At 46.2% G+C, this 21521-nt stretch overlaps 1 protein-coding gene across 2 annotated transcripts in view; it reads right to left on the bottom strand.

Moving 5' to 3' along the window:
- Window positions 1–18591, bottom strand: part of taok2b (TAO kinase 2b) — a 28705-nt gene extending 10114 nt beyond the window's left edge. For both annotated transcript variants that reach the window (XM_076264795.1, XM_076264794.1), the window contains exons 1-15: window positions 18059–18591; window positions 13494–13634; window positions 13030–13101; window positions 12462–12563; window positions 12171–12216; window positions 11761–11857; window positions 9037–9150; window positions 8710–8801; window positions 7387–7480; window positions 5549–5630; window positions 5069–5236; window positions 3983–4189; window positions 2356–2778; window positions 1866–1994; window positions 1274–1477 (exon numbers count right to left, since the gene is read on the bottom strand). In XM_076264795.1, the coding sequence (XP_076120910.1) occupies window positions 1274–1477; window positions 1866–1994; window positions 2356–2778; window positions 3983–4189; window positions 5069–5236; window positions 5549–5630; window positions 7387–7480; window positions 8710–8801; window positions 9037–9150; window positions 11761–11857; window positions 12171–12216; window positions 12462–12563; window positions 13030–13101; window positions 13494–13625 (1962 nt within the window). In that variant the 5' untranslated portion in view covers window positions 13626–13634; window positions 18059–18591. The remainder of the gene's footprint in view (window positions 1–1273; window positions 1478–1865; window positions 1995–2355; window positions 2779–3982; window positions 4190–5068; window positions 5237–5548; window positions 5631–7386; window positions 7481–8709; window positions 8802–9036; window positions 9151–11760; window positions 11858–12170; window positions 12217–12461; window positions 12564–13029; window positions 13102–13493; window positions 13635–18058) is intronic.
- Window positions 18592–21521: the final 2930 nt, after the last annotated feature.

Below are 21521 nucleotides of genomic sequence, written 5' to 3'. Positions count from 1 at the left end.
GTTGCGGAACCATCTGAAAAGAGATGACATACGAGCCTGATTCGTTGTGCTTGTTTCACCTGATGATGGCCATGCTGCTTTTCGAGAAGTACATTTATTCATTTGACAGTCATACAGTGAATGGCAACGGATTATATGCAACCTTACGCTGTAGGTATTATATAGCCTACTGTAACTGTGATTGTGACAAATAAATCCCTCTTGATTATTAGAAGAACTGTGTAGGCTATGTTTTATAATGTCCATCACATGAGGTAGGCTATTTTATTTGTTTGTTGTTCGTCGACAAAGCTACCTGGCATTCTGTATAAAATGGAGGAGGCCTATTCCACTGCAATAGCAATCAATAGGTGCATGTAAACAAGCGATCAAAGCAAAACGTATCTACATGTCTAAGTTGATTTCGTTGTTGCATGTGGGCATGATTATGTGGGCATGATTATGTGGGCATGACGATAGCCTGCTGGAAACAGTGTCTGTCGACATGCAAACAATCACCTACGATGGAGTGGGAGCAATAACTTCTAACACAGTAATATGTCCGTGCACCGCGGCCACAAGAAAATCGATAATCAACCCAATTATCCTACAGATTACAATACTATGCAATAGCCTAGCTGACTCGGGCACATTCATTGTAGCCTACTGCCAAGTCACAGCACGCTCACTGAAGACACGGTTGTGCAAACTCTGTAGATGTAGCCTATGAACAGCGGGACTATGCATCCATACATAGCTTTGGAATTCGGAAATTCCAAGGGCGCTAACTTTAAACATAGCCTAATTATTAGTGTTTATCGTCGTCGACAAAGCTACCTGGCATTATAATAAGTATAAGCAAGTAAGTATAAGTATATACTCTTTTGATCCCGTGAGGGAAATTTGGTATCTGCATTTAGCCCAATCCGTGAATTAGTGAAACACACTCAGCACACAGTGAACACACAGTGAGGTGAAGCACACACTAATCCCGGCGCAGCAAGCTGCCTGCAACAACAGCGGCGCTCGGGGAGCAGTGAGGGGTTAGGTGCCTTGCTCAAGGGCACGTCAGCCGTGCCTACTGGTCGGGGTTCGAACCAGCAACCCTCCGGTTACAAGTCCGAAGCGCTAAACAGTACGCCACGGCTGCCCCCCAAAAAATGATAATGTGAATACCTATAAAGTAGAATGCGAGCTGTCTATTGCACCCAGGCAGTAAACTTGCCAAACAATGTGTGTGTACACCTCACGCAGCAGGTCCTGCTCCAGGTTGTGTGTGTGTGTGTGTGTGTACCTCACGCAGCAGGTCCTGCTCCAGGTTGTGGCGGGACAGCAGCATCTTCCTCTTGTACTGGCGGCTCTGCAGCTCGTAGTACTGCCGCTGTCGCCGTAGCAACCCCGCCTCCTCCTCCGCCTGAAGCTGCTGCAAACACTCCTTCTGCTGGACGAGCCACTCCTGCTTCTCCCGCTTCGGGGTGGACTGGTTCTCATTCAGCTCCTGCACACGGGGGGAAGAGTTTTAGTGTAACACCACACAATTAGGTGCATAGGGAACAGTCTTTGATGCTGCTGTACTGGTATGAGCAGGCACAAGTGTGTGTGTGTGTGTGTGAGCCTCTAAGCCACTCTTTGGAATGACTGTGCTGGTGTGTGTGTGTGAGCCTCTAAGCCACTCGTTGCAATGACTGTGCTGGTGTGTGTGTGTGAGTCTCTAAGCCACTCTTTGCAATGCCTGTGATGGTGTGTGTGTGTGTATATATGTGTGTGTGTGTGTGTGTGTGTGTATAATGTGTGTGTGTGTGAGCCTCTAAGCCACTCTTTGCAATGACTGTGCTGGGGTGTGTGTGTGTGTGTGTGTGTGTGTGTGTGTGTGTGTGTGAACATACCTCTTTGAGCTGTTCCTTGCGTTGCCTGTACTGGCGTTTCTGGGACTCCAGCAGGCTGGTGAGCTCTTTCTTCTGCTGTGCCAGAATGTGCTGCTGGAACTTCTTCTCCTCTGTAAGAGTCCCCTTCGTCTGAGGGAAACAGGCAGAGTAATCATCTTTAGGAGAACCTTACTCTTCTCATCTCATCTTTAGGAGAACCTTACTCTTCTCATCTTTAGGAGAACCTTACTCTTTTCTCATCTTTAGGAGAACCTTACTCTTTTCTCATCTTTAGGAGAACCTTACTCTACTCATCTCATCTTTAGGAGAACCTTACTCTTTTCTCATCTTTAGGAGAACCTTACTCTACTCATCTCATCTTTAGGAGAACCTTACTCTTTTCTCATCTTCCTCGGACACCTGCACAAGGTGTTCCTTGTTGAATTTGTCCTTTTCCCCCTGGTCTTTTCTCATCATTCCATCTCTCTGTGCTCCCCTCCCTCCCTCTCACCTCCTTCTCCAGGATGCCCTGGTGTTTCTTGTTGAGTTTGTCGGCCTCTCCGCCGAAGTTGTTCCTCTGGTTCTCGAGTTCCTTGTCTAGCCGGAGCTGGTGCTCGTCCATCTCGGCCTTCAGCTTGTTCTCCAGCGCCATCAGCTGCTTCTGGTGCTGCCGACGCATGCGCTTGTAGCCGGACATCTGTTCGCGCAGCGCAGACCCCTGCTCGTGCTCCTGGATCTGACGCGTGACCAGCGACGCCGTGCGGATGGTGGCAAAGTGGTCACGGCCGCGTCGTCGACGGCCTCCACCTCCTCCACCTCCTCCTCCTCCACCGCCCGCTCCCCCTCCTCCTCCTCCTCCACCTCCTCCTCCAATCTGCTGCTGCTGGGAGTCCAACTCAGGCTGGTACGGGTCGTCATATATATTATCATGGCTCTGGCAGAGAGAAGGAGGAGGGAGAGAGAGAGGGAAGGAGGGGGAGAAGGGGGGAGGGAGAGAGAGAAGGAGGGAGAGAGAAAGGGGGAAAGATATAAAGGAAGGGAGAGATGGGGGGGGAGACAGACAAAGAAAGAAAGAGTGAGAAAGAGAAAGGGAAAGATGCAGAGAGATTGAAAAAGAGTGGAATTAGGAAAGAAGAGAAAGGGGGAAATATGAAGGGGGAGAAAGATTGAGAGACAGAAGGACACAGTAAAAAGGGAGAAAGATTGAGCGACAGAAGGACACAGTAAAAAGGGAGAAAGATTGAGAGACAGAAGGACACAGTAAAAAGGGAGAAAGATTGAGCGACAGAAGGACACAGTAAAAAGGGAGAAAGATTGAGAGACAGAAGGACACAGTAAAAAGGGAGAAAGATTGAGCGACAGAAGGACACAGTAAAAAGGGAGAAAGATTGAGCGACAGAAGGACACAGTAAAAAGGGAGAAAGATTGAGAGACAGAAGGACACAGTAAAAAGGGAGAAAGATTGAGAGACAGAAGGACACAGTAAAAAGGGAGAAAGATTGAGAGACAGAAGGACACAGTAAAAAGGGAGAAAGATTGAGAGACAGAAGGACACAGTAAAAAGGGAGAAAGATTGAGAGACAGAAGGACACAGTAAAAAGGGAGAAAGATTGAGAGACAGAAGGACACAGTAAAAAGGGAGAAAGATTGAGAGACAGAAGGACACAGTAAAAAGGGAGAAAGATTGAGAGACAGAAGGACACAGTAAAAAGGGAGAAGATAGCCAGAGGGAGAAATAAGAGAGTAAGAGAGGAGTGGAGGGAGAGAGAGAGAGAAATGGGGAGAGGAATGGAGGGAGAGACAGAGAGAAATGGGGAGAGGAGTGGAGGGAGAGACAGAGAGAAATGGGGAGAGGAATGGAGGAATGGAGGGAGAGACAGAGAGAAATGGGGAGAGGAATGGAGGGAGAGACAGAGAGAAATGGGGAGAGGAAGGGAGAGAGAGAGAGAGAGAAACGAGAGAGAAAGAGGTCCTACTCATAAGATTCAGACAAAGACGTTATTTTAGACTTAAACATTAACTGGTGTTTGGATAGTTGAGGATATCTCCTTCGTATACAAGCCCATACAAACACACACACACACAGAGTGCAGCTGCTGTTGGAGATGATGGTGCGTTCTCCCTACACACTCGCTCACCAGTGGTTTGTGCAGGACACTGCTGTTGGACGTGACTGTGTGTTCTCCCTCCTGCATCATGGCCATCTCTCCACTGTCGTCCGAGCCGTCGGCCAGGCTGTTGACCGAGGAACTCTGGGAGCTGGCGCTGATTGACATGGACGGCAGCGAATGGGAGCTCTCCATGCTGTTCACTGTGCCTGTGCGCAACATGTACTCTGGAACATCCTGGAACATCCACGCAGGGGCAGAGGACACAGCCAATCAGAACAAACTTTACAGAGGTCTCAGCCAATCAGAACAGACTTTACAGAGGACACAGCCAATCAGAACAGACTTTACAGAGGTCTCAGCCAATCAGAACAGACTTTAAAGAGGTTTTACAGAGAGTTATTCAGAATAAGCTTTATTGAACACAGTGATGATTAAAGGAACCATATGTAAGATTGTGGCCAAAACTGGTACTGCAATCACTTTAAAATCACTGTAGAGCGTTGTATCCCCTCCCCCTCCCCCGACTTGACGTTGCCAACCCGGATGCCGAAACACTACTGACTTTGTGATTAGTAGATAGGTAGAGGGTGGCGCATCAGGCCAAAACACAACATGACATGACAAAACACAACATCAACATCAGTTGAGGGCTGCAACTTCACTTTTTAAATGGCAATATCCTGGCCGGACTGCTGTTGTCAGTGATATAAGTATTTGAAATGAACATGATTTCTTAATGTCTAGTGACATATCAGGGCCATTTTATGATTAATTGGAATATTTTTCTTACATACGGTTCCTTTAACAGAAATTCTTATGCTACTTGTAAATTTATTAACGACACACACAGACTGTGTGTGTGAGTTGACACTGTGTGCGTGCGTGTGTGTCTGTGTGTCTATGTGTGTGCGCGTGTGTGTCTGTGTGTGTGCGGGTGCGTGTACGTATACGTGTGCGCATGCGCGTGCATGTATGTATGTGTGTGTGTGTGTGTGTGTGTGTGTGTGTGTGTGTGTGTGTGCGCGCGCGTGTACGTCTGGTGTGTGTGGGTGTGTGTGTGTGTGTGTGTGTGTGTGTGTGTGTGTGTGTGTGTGTGTGTGTGTGTGTGTGTACCTCCTCCTCCTCTGCTCCCTCTTGTGTGGGTCCGTTGAGAGTCTCGTGGAAGAGGATCTTCTTCATCTTGCGGTACTGCAGGTTGTCCAGCTCCCTCACGGCGTCCTTGGTGCGGGCGATCAGGTCCATCACGGCCGTCTGGGGGCGCTCGCGGCACACAAAGTGATGCTAGTGGACCGGGGATGGGAGAGCGCCACGTTAGAGGTCAACGCACTTCTTAAACACACATTCACACTAGACAACGCCCTCCGTGATCACGAACACACTGGACAATGCTAACGCTAATGCTAGATGTTTCTTCTAGATGTTATGTGGCTAACAGTAGTTATAATGTGATAATGTTAAAGCTGGCTAGGACAGACGCTCAAGGAGTTCATGCTTTGTTTTATCACTGGATTAGGATGGCCTATATTGCAACCGATTGAGAGAGAGAGAGAGAGAGAGAGAGAGAGAGAGAGAGAGATGAGGGGCAAATCACACCTTGAGCAGCACATCAGAGGTAGGTCTGTCCTGAGCAATCTTCTGGAGACAGGAGTCCACAAAGTTACGGAAATACTCCGACCTGTTGGAGAAAGGGAAGAGAGAGAGGGATGAATAAGAGAGAAAGAGGGATGAAAGAGAGAGCGAGAGAGAGGGATGAATGGGAAAGGGATATATAGAGGGATAATGAGAAATAGAGATAGAAGGATGAATGAGAGAGAGAGAGAGAGAGAGAAATGGAGGGTAGCCTGGGTGTTCCCATGCTTCCTTGCGCGCGATTTGATTCACGCTGCTAATTTTCGCCTGAGATAGGAGACCAATCACAGAACAAGGGGGAAAGCAAGACGATGATGAGCTATGCACAGACGCATTTGATAGACATCCGTGGCACCCAATAAACGGATCTGGGCATTTTTTTCAAATACGAGAAAATGAACGTTTGGTTCCCAGACCACGTCTCACATTGAGAAGTGGTGGCGCTAGCCAGGCTAGATGGAGGGGGGAAATATAGAGGGATAATGAGAGAGAGATAGAAGGATGAATGAGACAGAGAGAGAGAGAGATGGAGGGGGGAAGTGCACAGAAAAGAAAGGGGAATAAATCCAGCGAAGGGAGTGTGAGAATGTCATGTGTGGATGGAGGCACTGCTTAAAGAGAGCTGATGAGAAGAGAAGAGAAGAGAAGAAAGGAGAAGAGAGGAGAGGAGAGGAGAAGAGAGGAGAGGAGAGGAGAGGAGAGGAGAAGAGAAGAGAAGAAAGGAGAAGAGAAGAGAGGAGAGGAGAGGAGAAGAGAGGAGAGGAGAAGAGAGGAGAGGAGAGGAGAGGAGAGGAGAGAAGAGAGGAGAGGAGAGGAAAAGAGGAGAGGAGAAGAAAGGAGAGGAAAGAAGAAGGAAGGAAAGAGAGAAGAGGGGAGAGGAGAGGAGGAGGAGAAGAGGAGGAGAGAAGAAGGCAGGAAGTTGAAAGTATGAGATGGGATGTGGATGCACTGCCAAGGGAGTATGTGCGGTCCAGTCCAATCTAACAGAGTCTTCGGCTGGGACTCCATTCCATAAGAAACTGTTTTAAAAAGCACTTAAGCTCTTCTTCATGTTTTAGGGGCATTTCAAAAGACAAATGCGTTTTGACAAAGTGTCTTCTCAAACTCCCAATCAATAAAAAGGGGGGCATGGGTATCAGAGGCAAAAAGAGAGGGAGGAAGATACGCTCAGCGGAGAGATGGGAGCGGTGGGAGGGAGGGAGGAGAAGAGAGAAAGGGGGAGGGAAGGAGAACAGATTCAAGGGTGAGAAATGGCATTTAGCTGCTCAACTTCCCTGTACAGAGAGGAGAGGAGAGGAGAGGAGGAGAGGAGAGGAGAGGGGAGGAGAGAGGAGAGAGGAGGAGAGGAGAGAAGAGAGGAGGAGAGGAGAGGAGAGGGGAGGAGAGGAGAGAAGAGAGAAGAGAGGAGAGAGGAGAGAGGAGAAAGGAGAGGAGAGGAGAGAGGAGAGGAGAGAGGAGAGAGGAGAGGGAAGAGGAGCAGAGGGGAGAGGAGAGAGGAGGAGAGGGGAGGAGAGGAGGAGAGGAGGAGAGGGGAGGAGAGGAGGAGAGGGGAGGAGAGGAGGAGAGGAGGAGAGGAGAGGAGAGGAGAGGGGAGGAGAGGGGAGGAGAGGAGGAGAGGGGAGGAGAGGAGAGGAGAGGGGAGGAGAGGAGAGGGGAGGAGAGGAGGAGAGGAGGAGAGGAGAAAGGAGAGGAGAGGAGAGGGGAGAGGAGAGAGGAGAGAGGAGAGGAGAGGAGAGGAGAGAGGAGAGAGGAGAGGAGAGAGGAGAGAGGAGAGAGGAGAAAGGAGAGGAGAGCAGACTCACCAGTGGTTGGACTGCAGGACAGGGCTCTCGTTCTGGGCGATGTGGTATAAGGCACTCATAGCATTCATATTAAACAGCGGCGGCTTACGCTCAGCTACAGGGACAGAGGGAGAGGACATTTCAGCCAGGGGTGTGAGTGTGAGTGTGAGTGTGAGTGTGAGTGTGAGTGTGAGTGTGAGTGTGAGTGTGAGTGTGAGTGTGAGTGTGAGTGTGAGTGTGAGTGTGAGTGTGAGAGAGAGAGAGAGAGAGAGAGAGAGAGAGAGAGAGAGATGTGTGTTGGGGTTTTATGTGTATATGTATATGTGTGTTAGAGCAGGGATTCCCAAACTGTGGTACGCGAGCTGCCACTAGGGGGTACGCGAGATGAAAAGGGCAATGGCGGAAAGGAGTTAAAAATGATTAATTAATTAATACTCTAATTAATTCATAAATAATACATAATTTCGAATCGGGTTATAATGATATGGAAACGTGAAATTAAAGGAAATCATTTGTAAACTCTATAATAGGGTATGTTTTCATAAAAAAATAAGCTACACACAATAGGCTACACGTGATTTCCTACAGGCAGCCAGAATATCTGGCGCGTTAGTTTTGTTGAAGTATAGGCTAGGTAGAAGGCTGCGTAAACTTTTGAATTTCCCCTTGAGGATCAATAAAGTATCTATCTATCTATCTATCTATCTATCTATCTAAACATGGAAAACAGGGACACTGTCCAAAAGGCCTAATTAAAGCGATCAAAGAGGAGAAGCGAGAGAAACAGAGCAGGACACAGGTAACGATGGAATGGGATGGGGGGCAGACTAATGAAGGTGGAGATGGAGCGCAGGGGGATAAAAGAAAGAACGAGACAGAAAAGTCTGCGCGAAGAAAACGAAAGTATGATGAGGCATATAGCCCTAGGCTTCACGTGGATTGGGAGACAGACTGCCCAAAGCCACAGTGCGTGGTCTGCAGTGAGATGCTACCTAACCATTCTAATGTGGTTCTCCACACTGTTTTTTTTTTAACGTGAGAGCTCATAGACCAGTTGCACATTTTGATTATGTTATCATGTTACCGGCTAATTAAACAACGATGCCTGGAATGCGTCAATAGAATGAGTTACTTTTTTATGTGTTGGATGGTGGGGGTACGCGAGCCAAGTCAGGATGAAGAAGGTGGTCCGCGGGGAAAAAAGTTTGGGAACCGCTGTGTTAGAGAATGTCTATGGGCCATTTGTTTGTGAGCGTGCACATGCATGTGTGCAGGCGTGTAAGTGTGCTTGTGTGTAGGTGTGTGTGTGTGTGTGTGTGTGTGTGTGTGTTAGAGGTAACTCACCCAGTTCTATGGCGGTGATGCCCAGAGACCACACATCCACTTTGCCATCATACTGTCCCTCGTCCATGGCCAGAATCACCTCCGGAGCCATCCTACACACACACACACACACACACACACACACACACACACACACACACACACACACACACACACACACACACACACACACACACACACACACAGGTGAGCAGTTGGCAGTGTCAAACTAAATGAGTGTGAAGCATGCGCATGAAGCTCCATATGAAACACGGTGCAGTTGGACGTGCTCTGCAAATGCCCATTTCCCAGAGACTGTGAGTGAATGGTGCAGTTCTGCGGTCTCACCAGTAGGGGGTTCCCACGAAGGAGTTGGCAGGGGCCACAATGGAGGCAGACCCAAAGTCACCCAGCTTGACCTGACCAGGCTCTGTAAGGAGGATGTTACCGGCCTTCACGTCCCTACACATGACACACACACACACACACACACACACACACACGCATTAGGGAAGACAATTGTTCCATATATCAATACAAAGTAGTTAGGCACAAGCACAAGCACCACCAAGCAGAAGTGCAACACAAAACAACTGGCTGATCCCACACAAACATACACACAAGCACAAACACAAACACACACACACACACACAGACACACACAGACGAGTAAGTAGAAGTTTGCTATGGTATGCTGCTAGTTTCAGAACGACAACTGTGTGATGAGAGCTACATGAGTTAGGAGGAACCCAGCAGATCTTGCTGATGAACCTCAGGATACTTAGAGAAGCGAAGAGGAACCCCGCAGATCTTGCTGAGGAACCTCAGGATACTTAGAGAAGCGAAGAGGAACCCAGCAGATCTTGCTGAGGAACCTCAGGATACTTAGAGAAGCGAAGAGGAACCCAGCAGATCTTGCTGAGGAACCTCAGGATACTTAGAGAAGGAGGAACCCAGCAGATCTTGCTGAGGAACCTCAGGATATTTAGAGAAGGAGGAACCAGTCAGCTTTCAGAAGGAGAAACCGGTCAGCTTTCAGGAGGAATCATTCAGGATTCCCAGATTTGATGAGGAGGAACCATGAAGGGTTCCCCGGCCATCTTCCCCTGCCCTACTCTGTGATTCTGCCCTCACCTCAGAGAATATCAACAAACAGACGCCATGTTAGCCATCCTGATAAAGAGTTTATATACTATGCTATATTCACCTCAGAGGATATCAACAAACAGGACGCCATGTTAGCCATCCTGATAATGAGTTTATATACTATGCTATATTCACCTCAGAGGATATCAACAGACGCCATGTTAGCCATCCTGATATATATATATATATATATATATATATATATATATATGTGCTATGCTACATTCACCTCAGAGGATATCAACAAACAGGACGCCATGTTAGCCATCCTGATAAAGCCCCATGTGTGCTAATCACAGCTGCTAAGTAAGTAAGTAAGTAAGTAAGTAAGTAAGTAAGCATATACTCTTTTGATCCCGTGAGGGAAATTTGGTCTCTATCTGCATTTATCCCAATCCATGAATTAGTGACACACACTCAGCACACAGTGAGGTGAAGCACATACTAATCCCGGCGCAGTGAGCTGCCTGCTACAACAGCGGCGCTCGGGGAGCAGTGAGGGGTTAGGTGCCTTGCTCAAGGACACTTCAGCCGTGCCTACTGGTCGGGGTTCGAACTGGCAACCCTCCGGTTACAAGTCTGAAGCACTAACCAGTAGGCCACGGCTGCCCCTTGCTAGCGCTGCATATCCAAGTTCCTGCTGTCTGCAACAGTCTAAAACTCAAACTCCTGTCTAGACACAGACTTCAACTCCTGTCTGCTAGACACAGACTTCAACTCCTGTCTGCTAGACAGTAGACACAGACTTCAACTCCTGTCTGCTAGACAGTAGACACAGACTTTAACTCCTTTCTGCAAGACGGACTCAAACTCCTGTCTGCTGTCACAGACCAGAACTCTGCTGTTCGTGTGTGTGTTCAACTCAGGTTAGGTGTTTTGCGTATGTTTAAATGCGTAACATTTTGTCCTGGTCAAGCTATGTTCTGATCCAGTATGCAGTAGAGGATGTGGTCCTCATGCGGAACAGAAGCGCAGCAGGTGTGGGCCAGGTGTGGGCCGCGTGCAGGGTCCGGCTCAGAGAGCGTCCTCATCCTCCAGTCTCAGTGTGTCTATGCTCTGACTGGGGTCAGGACACAGCCACTTAGACTCCACTCTGTCCGCATGACTCACTAGCACTCACACAATATCCAACACGCACACAGAATATCCAACACACATGCATAACTAAGTTAATCTCAAACAAACACAGAATACTCAGCATACATGCTTACCCGGTGAGACACACACACACACACACACACACACACACACACACACACACACACACACACACACACACACACACACACACACACACACACACACACACACACACACACACACACACACACACACACACACACACACACACACACACACACACACACAGAGATGTGTAAAAGCTGCAGTGACATATAGAGATGAGAGGAAGAGAGGATAGCAGGACAGAAAGAGAGAGGGCCAGAGAGAGAGAAAGAGGGGGAGGGAGAGATGAGAGGCAGAGATGAGAGGCAGACAGGAGAGCAGGAGAGAGAGAGAAAGAGGGAGAGAAAGAGAGGAGAGCAGGAGAGAGAGAGAGAGAAAGAGGGATGAGGCAGAGAGGAGAGCAGGAGAGAGAGAGAGAGAAAGAGGGATGAGGCAGAGAGGAGAGCAGGAGAGAGAGAGAGAGAAAGAGGGATGAGGCAGAGAGGGGGGGCAGGACAGAAAGAAAGAGAGCTGAAGAGATAGAGATGAGGCAGAAAGGAGAGCTGAAGAGATAGAGGGAGAACAGAGGACAAAGAAAACAGTAGGAGAGAGAGAGGGGGGGGGAGAGAGAGAGAGAGAGGGGGAGAGAGAGAGAGAGAGGGGGAGAGAGAGGGGGGGGAGGGAGAGAGAGAGAGGGGGGGAGGGAGAGAGAGAGGGGGGGGGGCAGGGAGAGAGAGGGAGAAGGAAGCGTGAGGTTTTTACCTGTGGATCATGTTGTGGGAGTGTAGGTACACCAGGCCTTGCAATGCACCATGGGTAATGGCCGCTATTTCCACTTCCTGCAGGGGCTTCTTGTGAACTGAAGAAGAGAAGAAAGGATGTGTGGGAGCGAAGGATGAAGAGAGGAGAGGAGAGGGAGGAATAAAGAGGCTTAGTGATGCGTGGTGCTGCTGTTCTGGGAATAACACTTGGACACACTCGATCAGACACACACTCACACACTCAGACACACACACACAGACACACACTCGATCAGACACACACACACACGCACTCACTCAGACACGCACACACTCAGACACGCACACACTCAGACATGCTCTCACTCACTCAGACACACACACACACTCGCTCAGACACACACACACACACTCGATCAGACACACACTCACCTTCCAGCAGATCGGAAGCTGAACCCAGACAATACTCCATCACCAGCTGAGAAAGAGTGAAAGAGAGAGAGAGAGGGAGGGAGAGAGGGAGGGAGGGAGGGGGGGGGTCAGATAATGTTGAAAGGGTTGCCTACAATTATTACATAAAATGAAAACAACATGCAGTTTTCATCCATCCAGCATCCAACAAAATGAACGCACGCACACACACACACACACACACACACACACACAGGCGGTGTGTTCTCGCAGATAGCATCCTCTGTACTCCACACACACGCACACACTCACCCAAGCAGTGTGTTCCCGCAGGTAGCATCCTCTGTACTCCACAGTGTTGGGGTGACGCAGCTTCTGAAGGAACTTCACCTCTTTGATAATATCCTGCCATTTCTGCAGAACACAAACACACACACACAGTTAGATCTTGCATAAAGTACACACACAAGTTTAGAAATCTTGCATAAGAGATATGCACAGCACAGCAGAGTTGCGCAGACACATAGCCATCCATCTCTCACAACTAATAGTGGGACACACACACACACAACACACACAACACACACACACACACACACACACTTCTGCCTCAGCAGCCTATTGTTCCATGATCTGACCTGGATGAACTGTGTGTTTTGTCACTTTTAGCTGTGCGCAGTGGATGGATCTGTGTGTGTGTGTGTGTGTGTGTGTGCTTGCATAAGAGCCACTTATGTGTGTGTTCAGAAGAGCATGTGGGTGCGAATGTCAGCGAGTGAGAATCAGAGAATTCACAGTGTGTGTGTGTGTGTGTGTGTGTGTGTGTGTGTGTGTGTGTGTGTGTGTGTGTGTGTGTGTGTGTGTGTGTGTGTCCACTTACCTCGTTGGATTGTTTGCCACTGTAGGACATCTTTTTGATGGCAACCACCTCATTGCTGCGGATGTCCGTGGCCTGAAGGAGACAGGAGAGGAGAGGAGAGGAGAGGAGAGGAGAGGAGAGGAGAGGAAAGGAGAAAAGGGGAGGACAGAAGAGAGGAGAGGAGAGGACAAAAGAAAGATAAAGTGTTACCGCTCTATTTTATGGTCTATTTCTTGGGGTCAAAGGTAAGCCTGACATCCTGCCCCAAACACACTAGCTACTTACTAAACCGACAAATCAAACAAAGGTCAACCCCCTCCCACACACACACACAGACAGAGACAGAGACAGAGACAGAGACAGAGACAGAGACAGAGACAGAGACAGAGACAGAGACAGAGACAGAGACAGAGACAGAGACAGAGACAGAGACAGAGACAGAGACACAGACACACACACACACACACACACACACACACACTTACGAAGTAGACGGCCCCGAAGCTGCCATGGCCAATCTCGCGCAGGTCAGAGAAGAATTTTTCGGGGTCCTCCCTGAAGAAGAGTTCCGCCACCTCTGGATCCTTCAGGCTACCTGCCCGTACACTGGACGGCATGGCCAGCGCCTGAAAAAAAACACACACACACACACACGTTAGAATAACCTGCTCGGTGGCATGACCTGCACAATAAACACACACATAGAATATCCAAAAATATCACACACAGAGGGCCTGTCTGCTCTTAAACTGCACAACACACACACGCACACATGCGTTAACATAACACACAATAACACAAACACGCACACGCACATATAAACGTGGGCGCATATAAACACACACACATACACACATACGCATATAAACACACACACATACACACATACGCATATAAACACACACACGCAAATAAACACACACACGCACACACACACACACACACAAAGCCAATCTGCTCAATGGCATGGTCAGTGCCTTGAAACACACAAACTTGAATAACCCACATCATAAACTCATTAACAGATGATTAACTGCATGGTAGAAGCACTTGAAAACACAGCCATGTAAACAACACAACCCCCACACACACCTATCCTATGGGTGAGTCAGTCTACACCAACTCAACTAGAGACTCATCGGTCAGGTCATGTCATGAATTTCCATGAAACAATCCAGCTAAATCTGTCTATTGTATTAATAGTTTTGTGTTAAAAATGTAGCCTAATTGTTTTCGGCCCCGGGTATTTGTGATGGTCTGAGCCTACTCATGCTTAACCTCACCAGTGGTTCTGAAATCATAAAGGATTTAGCTGAAATATACAAATAACATTCAGATAATGTCTACTCAACTGTTAATCAATTAGGCCTAGAAAAAGACATGCTTCATGAATGGCATGTAAACGTTTGATGGTGTTTTAAGCCCACAACATTGTCTTCCAGGCAGCGCTGCCACCTAATCCTAAACCTACCCCTAACCCAAAACCTAACCTTAACCCATGCCTAACCCTAGCACCTTCCAGGCAGCGCTGCCTTGAAGACTACATGGGGGCTTAAAACACCAAGAAACCATGTACACATCTAGGCAGGCCTACAAATAAATATATTGGGTATTTTAAGTATTAGCCTAGCCTATATTATTTCACTTCACATTTTATTATACAAATAAAAAACCCTCGAATCCTTGATTTTGATCATATGTAGTACTTATGTAGTACATATGTAGACCAGGTCTATCAATCCTATGAATGATGTGTTTGTCTCCTTTTCAAAATGAGAAGCCCCACAGTGCGAGTGAAGTCCAATTTCCAGGGGGTTTGACGCACTGTATTTTCTCAAAAGGGATTAACAGCATTTGCTTCAAACTTTTGTGCAAACTTGTCATTCATCTTGTGTATTTGCATATGTCATTTTGTATATTTAACTGTTATTCATTGTACTCACTTCTGTAAAGAATATGGTTCACATCAAGTGCAAGATACTAATTAAATACAGTCACTCACCCCCAGACTCATACACAGACAGACACACACACACACACACTCACACCATCCAGTGCTCATATAGCCTACACAGCGCACGTCATCTTAACCACACACTCACAGCCAGCCCACCAACAGGGTGGCATGATCAAAGCAAAAATCACACACACACACAGACACACATACAGAGAGAGAGAGAGACACACACACACACACACACACACACACACACACACACACACACAGAGACACACACACACAGAGACACACACACACAGAGACACACACACACAGAGACACACACACACACACACACACACACACACACACACACAGAGACACACACACACAGAGACACACACACACAGAGACACACACACACACAGAGACACACACACACACACACACACACAGAGACACACATACACACACGGAGACACACATACACACACACGGAGACACACACACAGACACACACACACACAGACACACACAGACACACGTGTACACCAGCAAGGGAAACAACACTTGGTTTGCATTACAGAACAGAACAAAACAACACAGAAAATAGAGCATCCATACAGTACACATTCCACCATTCATATGGCAACACACACACACACACACACACACACACACACACACACACACACACAGGTATCATGTCTGCCTCCACATCACACACACAGGCATCATGCATACCTGCCTCCGTATTTCACACTAGAGCACAGGAAACCATCAGCTCTCTTTTCCAGCGACTTGTTGTGACCATGTCATTAACCAGAACAGCCCTGCCAGCACGCACACACACACACACACGCACACACACACACACGCGCACACACACACGCGCACGCGCACACACACGCGCACGCGCACGCGCACGCGCACGCACACGCGCACGCGCACGCACACGCACACGCACACGCACACGCACACGCACACGCACACACACACACACACACACACGCACGCACGCACACGCACACACACACACACACACACGCACACGCACACACCTACTTAAGCACCTAGGCTGCTCCTTATTCGTATACAAGGGCAAGATATGCGATATATAGGGCCCATGATATGGCCATTGGTATAACATGATATATAAGCTAGTATTTGGTATTTACATTTTCACTAGAATTTTAGTGATTGTAAATAAAGTTTATTTAAAGTAAACAAATAAAGACTATTTGTTTCTGCATGGCTATTGAGAGGTGTGCTGATGTGACTTGGCAAAAAAGATGCATCTTGAATGTTATTATTTTCATATTGTACCTTATATCATTATCGTCACCCAAAATACCATGGAATATACTGATATAGTTTGAAGTCACAACACACACACACACACACACACACAGCAGAGTGCTTCACAGGCTATGTCTGCACATGAATTCCATACCAAACAATAAACACATGCTATGACACACTCCACTGAACCCACATAATACAGCATCCCTTTTCTCCTCAGACACACACACACAGGCTCAGCCAACCATCACAATGATACATACACATTGCAAATGGCTGACTGCACGGCCTCTTACTGAGAAAGCGCACACACACACACACACACACACACACACACACACACACACACACCTCATACTGTATGTGATAGTTCTTGTGGTGCCATGTTGCAAATCAAGACCTGTATAAAGGAGGCCACAGCCAGACACTTATATGGGTTAGGCCTACATCAAAACATCCAGTTACAGATAGCCTACTACTTTATGACCCATATCACACGCAGTTAGTGAAGAACAGCAGCCTCGCACTCAGCCAAGACACGCTACAAACGCAAACACAAGTAGGCCTATAGTGTGAACCCACAATCCACAAGGCTCCGCAGCATGTGAAACTGAGTCTATGGGGTAGCCCTTTGAAACTACATTAGATGGGTGGCACTTAAAAGTAGCATGCATAATTAAGCACATATTCTACAATTACTCTCCAGCAAACAAGCCTGCCAAACAATCTAATGAATACGCCAGCTTTCAGATTAGGCTGAATTTGGTCAGCCTGGAACACAAGTAGAAAATTGGGCAAAATTGTAATGCCACCCTATACCATCTCTTCTTTTCCTCTCCTCGTCGAGAGGTGTGTACAAAGGGCCAATTTCAAAACAATAAAAGACACGTCAAATACGGCCCTATTTTGTTAACTTTAAAGGAACTGCGCGTTTTCGCCTAAATTAAGGATAAAGAGGAAGAATAACTGAGTGCTATTAATACAGTATGAAGCAATACAAGCATGTCGATTGTTCTGCATTTCCTCCGATCTTGCATGACCATAGATCGGACATCAAAGACGTGGTGTCCATAATCATAAAGTTACGATTTTATGAAAACCACACATTGGGATATGTGCCACAGAAAATGTGCAGTGACCTACTTAAGGTCTTTTTGTATTTATTTTTTTCATATTCAGATTATCACAATTCCGATACGATAAGATCATTCTCAGACCGACTGTCAAGTCAGCAGAGAACGGAAGGGAAGAAGTAACATACGACACAGGTTTTCTCCACCAACAAACGTCTAATGTAGGCTATACAATTATTTAACGACACCGATGGCAATGAATGGCGCGTGCCCACACAACACCTAACTCGCTATATTTAAGGTGTCGTTGCTAAAATCAGAAATAAGTCTTTGATCAAGCCAGCTGGCTATCTGACAGCTGGTAAGCTAGCTACGTGAATGAAAAATATAGGTCGACGGGCTGCAATTGATAGCCTGCGCTAGCTCCCACTTCACTGATCAATTAAGAGCTAGCTAGCTAACAGGCTGGCGAGGATCTCTAGACGGTTTGGATTGCTAGACCTCTAGCGCAAACAGCAAGCTAGCTAACTGTCTTACATTTTCTTGCCATACGACAAATGGGCCATTTCATACGATAGCAAAAATGCAGATTAATCATAAAGTTACAATGAGACCATCTTTATGCAGAAATGCATGCAAAATGTGTATCAAAATAATAACGAGCAAAACATGATTGCATGCAAGCTAGGTACCATTTATCTGGTCAAGCAATAAATGATTTATGACTGTGCCCTACCGTGGTTTATGGAATCCACTGTAGCTAGCTTCAGCTAGCTAACTGGCCTGGCAAGGAAAATTTAGTTCTTTCTTCCCCGTTTTTATTCAACGCACACAAGTTGCATTGTCTTTCATATGGACTCCATCCTCGAAATGCACGACGGTCTTCTCCGGTAACTGATTAGCTAACTGGCCGACTGGTTAGCTATCGTTTGCGGTGTCTCACAATTGATCTGACTGACATAACCTATTGGAACAAGGAATCCTCCCTGCTAGCTGGATAGCTGTTAGCTCTTCAGTCAAGAGCCTAGCCTAATAATCAGCTGATTGTCAATATGAAACGGGTCGCTAAATTAAACTAAACTCGATCCTACGTTGCATTTGTTGCCATTGCAATTGAAATGTATAATTTCCGCTTATGTTATTCCTTTAAATGATTGCTGACACAGACCGACTGGCTACACCATTTATATTTTTCCCTATTCTATGTCATCCGCTTTTTGTTCAGAACTTCATGATGGCGGAACGGGGCGGGAGCCGACCGGAAAGCGGAAAAGGGTGAAAAAATATCCATTAGGCTACTTCTCTCATGGTGCAAGCAGAGCCCGTTTAACATTCAAACATCACTGCCGCCCACCCTTGGGTTGGAGTTGTAAATACAAATTTATGTCGCTGAATCAACAATCATTCAGCAAGCAAAGATAATCTTTGATCCCGTTTGATATGGGAATGTAAATAAACACGATGATACACTGATGGCCTAAATAGGCCTACACTAAAATGCACACTTGGAAAATCTTTACGTAAGTGTGTGTGTGTGTGTGTGTGTGTGATTACATCGCATTACAATCAGTAGGCTATGAACATTTTTTCGCTTGTTTTATAACATGACCTGTTCATCCAAACATGTTGTCATGCTTACATAAAATGACAACAATCAAGCAAGCACCTAAAAGCAGTCAGTCATCATTGCATGCTATATGCAACGTCATAATGTTACATCAGTAGCTCCTATTTGTTTTTTATTCTAATTTATGAAGTGATATAAAATGAAATGTATTAATTTATTTAGCTGACAAGTCAAGTCAAGTTTATTTATATAGTGCATACACAGAGCTCAATGTGCTTTACATAAACAAAAGCAAACGGTAATAAGAAATAAAAGCATAAAAGGCCAATAGTGAAAGAAAAGTTTAAAAGGTAAAGATCATAATAATATATTGTTTTTAAATCATAAAACGCACAAGGTAAAATCATTTAAAAACAGAATTATTAAAAAGACAAAATAAAAGATACAAGGTAGAATACATTTCAAGACAGATTCAGAATTTATAACTCAGTGCAGTTAGCAGAAAGCGTCTGAGAACAGTTTGGTCTTAAGTCTAGATTTAAAACTGGCTACAGTTGGGGCCTTTTTAATGTCATCCGAAAGTTGGTTCCAGAGGTGAGCCGCATAGCAGCTAAAAGCTGCTTCACCATGTTTAGTAACAGCAGGTTTTACTAACAGGTTTTTTTTGTTGGTTGGTTGGACTACCTTTTGCACCTTCACCATGACACACTCCCTTGAGCACCTTACCAGTCCCGGCCCTGTCACTACAAGCGTCTTATGCTTGATCACCCTCAAGCACATTAGACTTTTTAAATTTAATTTATATAGTGTATTTAGTATTTCGTTTTGTTAGTTTTCTTATCTGTCTTATCTTCTACTGTCTTTATTGTACAGTGAATTTTAGTTATATGTTTATACTTATACTTATGTTTACCATTTCTGCTGTAAGTGCATGTTGTGTGTGATGTCTGTATGCTACTGAGACCCTTGGGGATCAATAAAGTATCTATCTATCTATCTATCTATCTTTCTCCTGAGACCTGAGAGGTCTGGAGGTGCTGAAGCATGTCTGAGAGGTATTAAGGTCCTGCTCCATTTAGTGATTTATAAACAAGCAGTAGAGCTTTAAAGTCAATTCTGTGACTTACTGGAAGCCAGTGCAGGGACTTAAGAATTGGAGTAATGTGGTCAGTTCTTTTCGTTTTTGTGAGAACCCTAGCTGCTGCATTTTGTATCACCTGAAGCTGTTTGATAGTCTTTTTAGGAGGGCCTGTGAAAAGTCCATTGCAGTAATCAACCCTGCTGGAGATGAATGAGTTTTTCTAAATCATCTTTTGACATCAGCCCTCTAAGTTTGGCAATATTTTTGAGGTGGTAAAAAGCTGATTTAGTTATCGCTTATGTGACACTGTGACACATAGACACAAGCTGTTTCTAACTCAACAATTTAGGCTTTGTACCGCTTAAAAGTGTGCAGAACATAAAATCATGTTGATGAAATGTTATGAAGCTGTTATGAAATGATAGATTCTCCATTTTCTGATTAACTTTGAGTACTATTGCACGCACACAACTCTGCTGCCTTCTCGGTTTCTCTCTCTCTGACATACACACACACACACACAAAACACACACACACACACACTCGGTTAATCCAGTCAGGGTAATCTTGGTGTTGTTTAGAGGCATTGTTGGAAAACATAGAGAAAACATGTTAAAATTAAACAGGCATTGCACTGATTCACCATTTTCATGCGTGTGTGTTTTGGGTGGGAGAGGTACAAGTGAGCATTTGATAGTGGGTTAACTCTCTGTTAGGATGTTACAGAGTGTGCATGTATGTTTGTTTGTGTATTTGTGTTGTTGTTGTTGTGGGCCTAGGCTAGATCAGGATCAGCAACAACAACTTGCATTTATATAGCACTTTATCAAGGCACCCAAGACTATCGACAGTGAAGGGGTCTGGCAACCACCTGGGTGATGCACAGTGGCCATCATTCGCCAGAATGCTCACCACACACCAGCATGAGGTGGAGAGTGAGGATGTTGAGGTGGAGGTGGATGTCCAGGATGTCCAGAGCTTTCCCCAGAAAAAGAGATCGCTGGGCTCCCCCCAGGGGAAAAGAGATCCCAGGGGTTTCCCCAGGGGAAAAGAGATCCCAGGGGAAAAGAGATGCCAGGGGTTTCCCCAGGGGAAAAGAGATCCCAGGGGTTTCCCCAGGGGAAAACAAGATGTAAGATTTCAATGGGACTCACCTGGGAAAATAAAGGATAAATAAAAAAATAAATGTTGATGAACTATCTGAACTAATCCATCCACAGGCGGCAGTGACTCTTCATACAACTCAACGGCACTGTGAGATTATTCAGCCACCCTTCTCTTGGAGTATTAATTTTCCACGTAATTAATGTTTTCCACGTAATTAATGTCGCCCCCTCAGATCAAACGAATGCCTTGGATGAGGCCAGAGAGCATGGCATGAAGTACAATTAAAACACTCTCTCATCAGATAATCCCGCTCTTGTATTTCATTTAGCTTCTCCATGTTTTCATGTTTCCACATCTCCGCATTTCCGCAAATCCTATCCACTGTCCGGAGAAATGCTTTTCTGCTGGAGTTCCATCTGTGCATAAATCACCCTCTGCTCAAAA

This window comes from Alosa pseudoharengus, unplaced genomic scaffold, assembly GCF_046254945.1.
Source record: "Alosa pseudoharengus isolate Yale_2024_CS ecotype anadromous, Long Island Sound unplaced genomic scaffold, YU_APseudo_1.1 YU_APseudo_1.1_scf_4, whole genome shotgun sequence".
NCBI lineage: Eukaryota > Metazoa > Chordata > Actinopteri > Clupeiformes > Clupeidae > Alosa > Alosa pseudoharengus.
The sequence above is the reverse complement of the archived record's forward strand: the minus strand, read 5'-3'. Positions and strand labels throughout refer to the sequence as shown.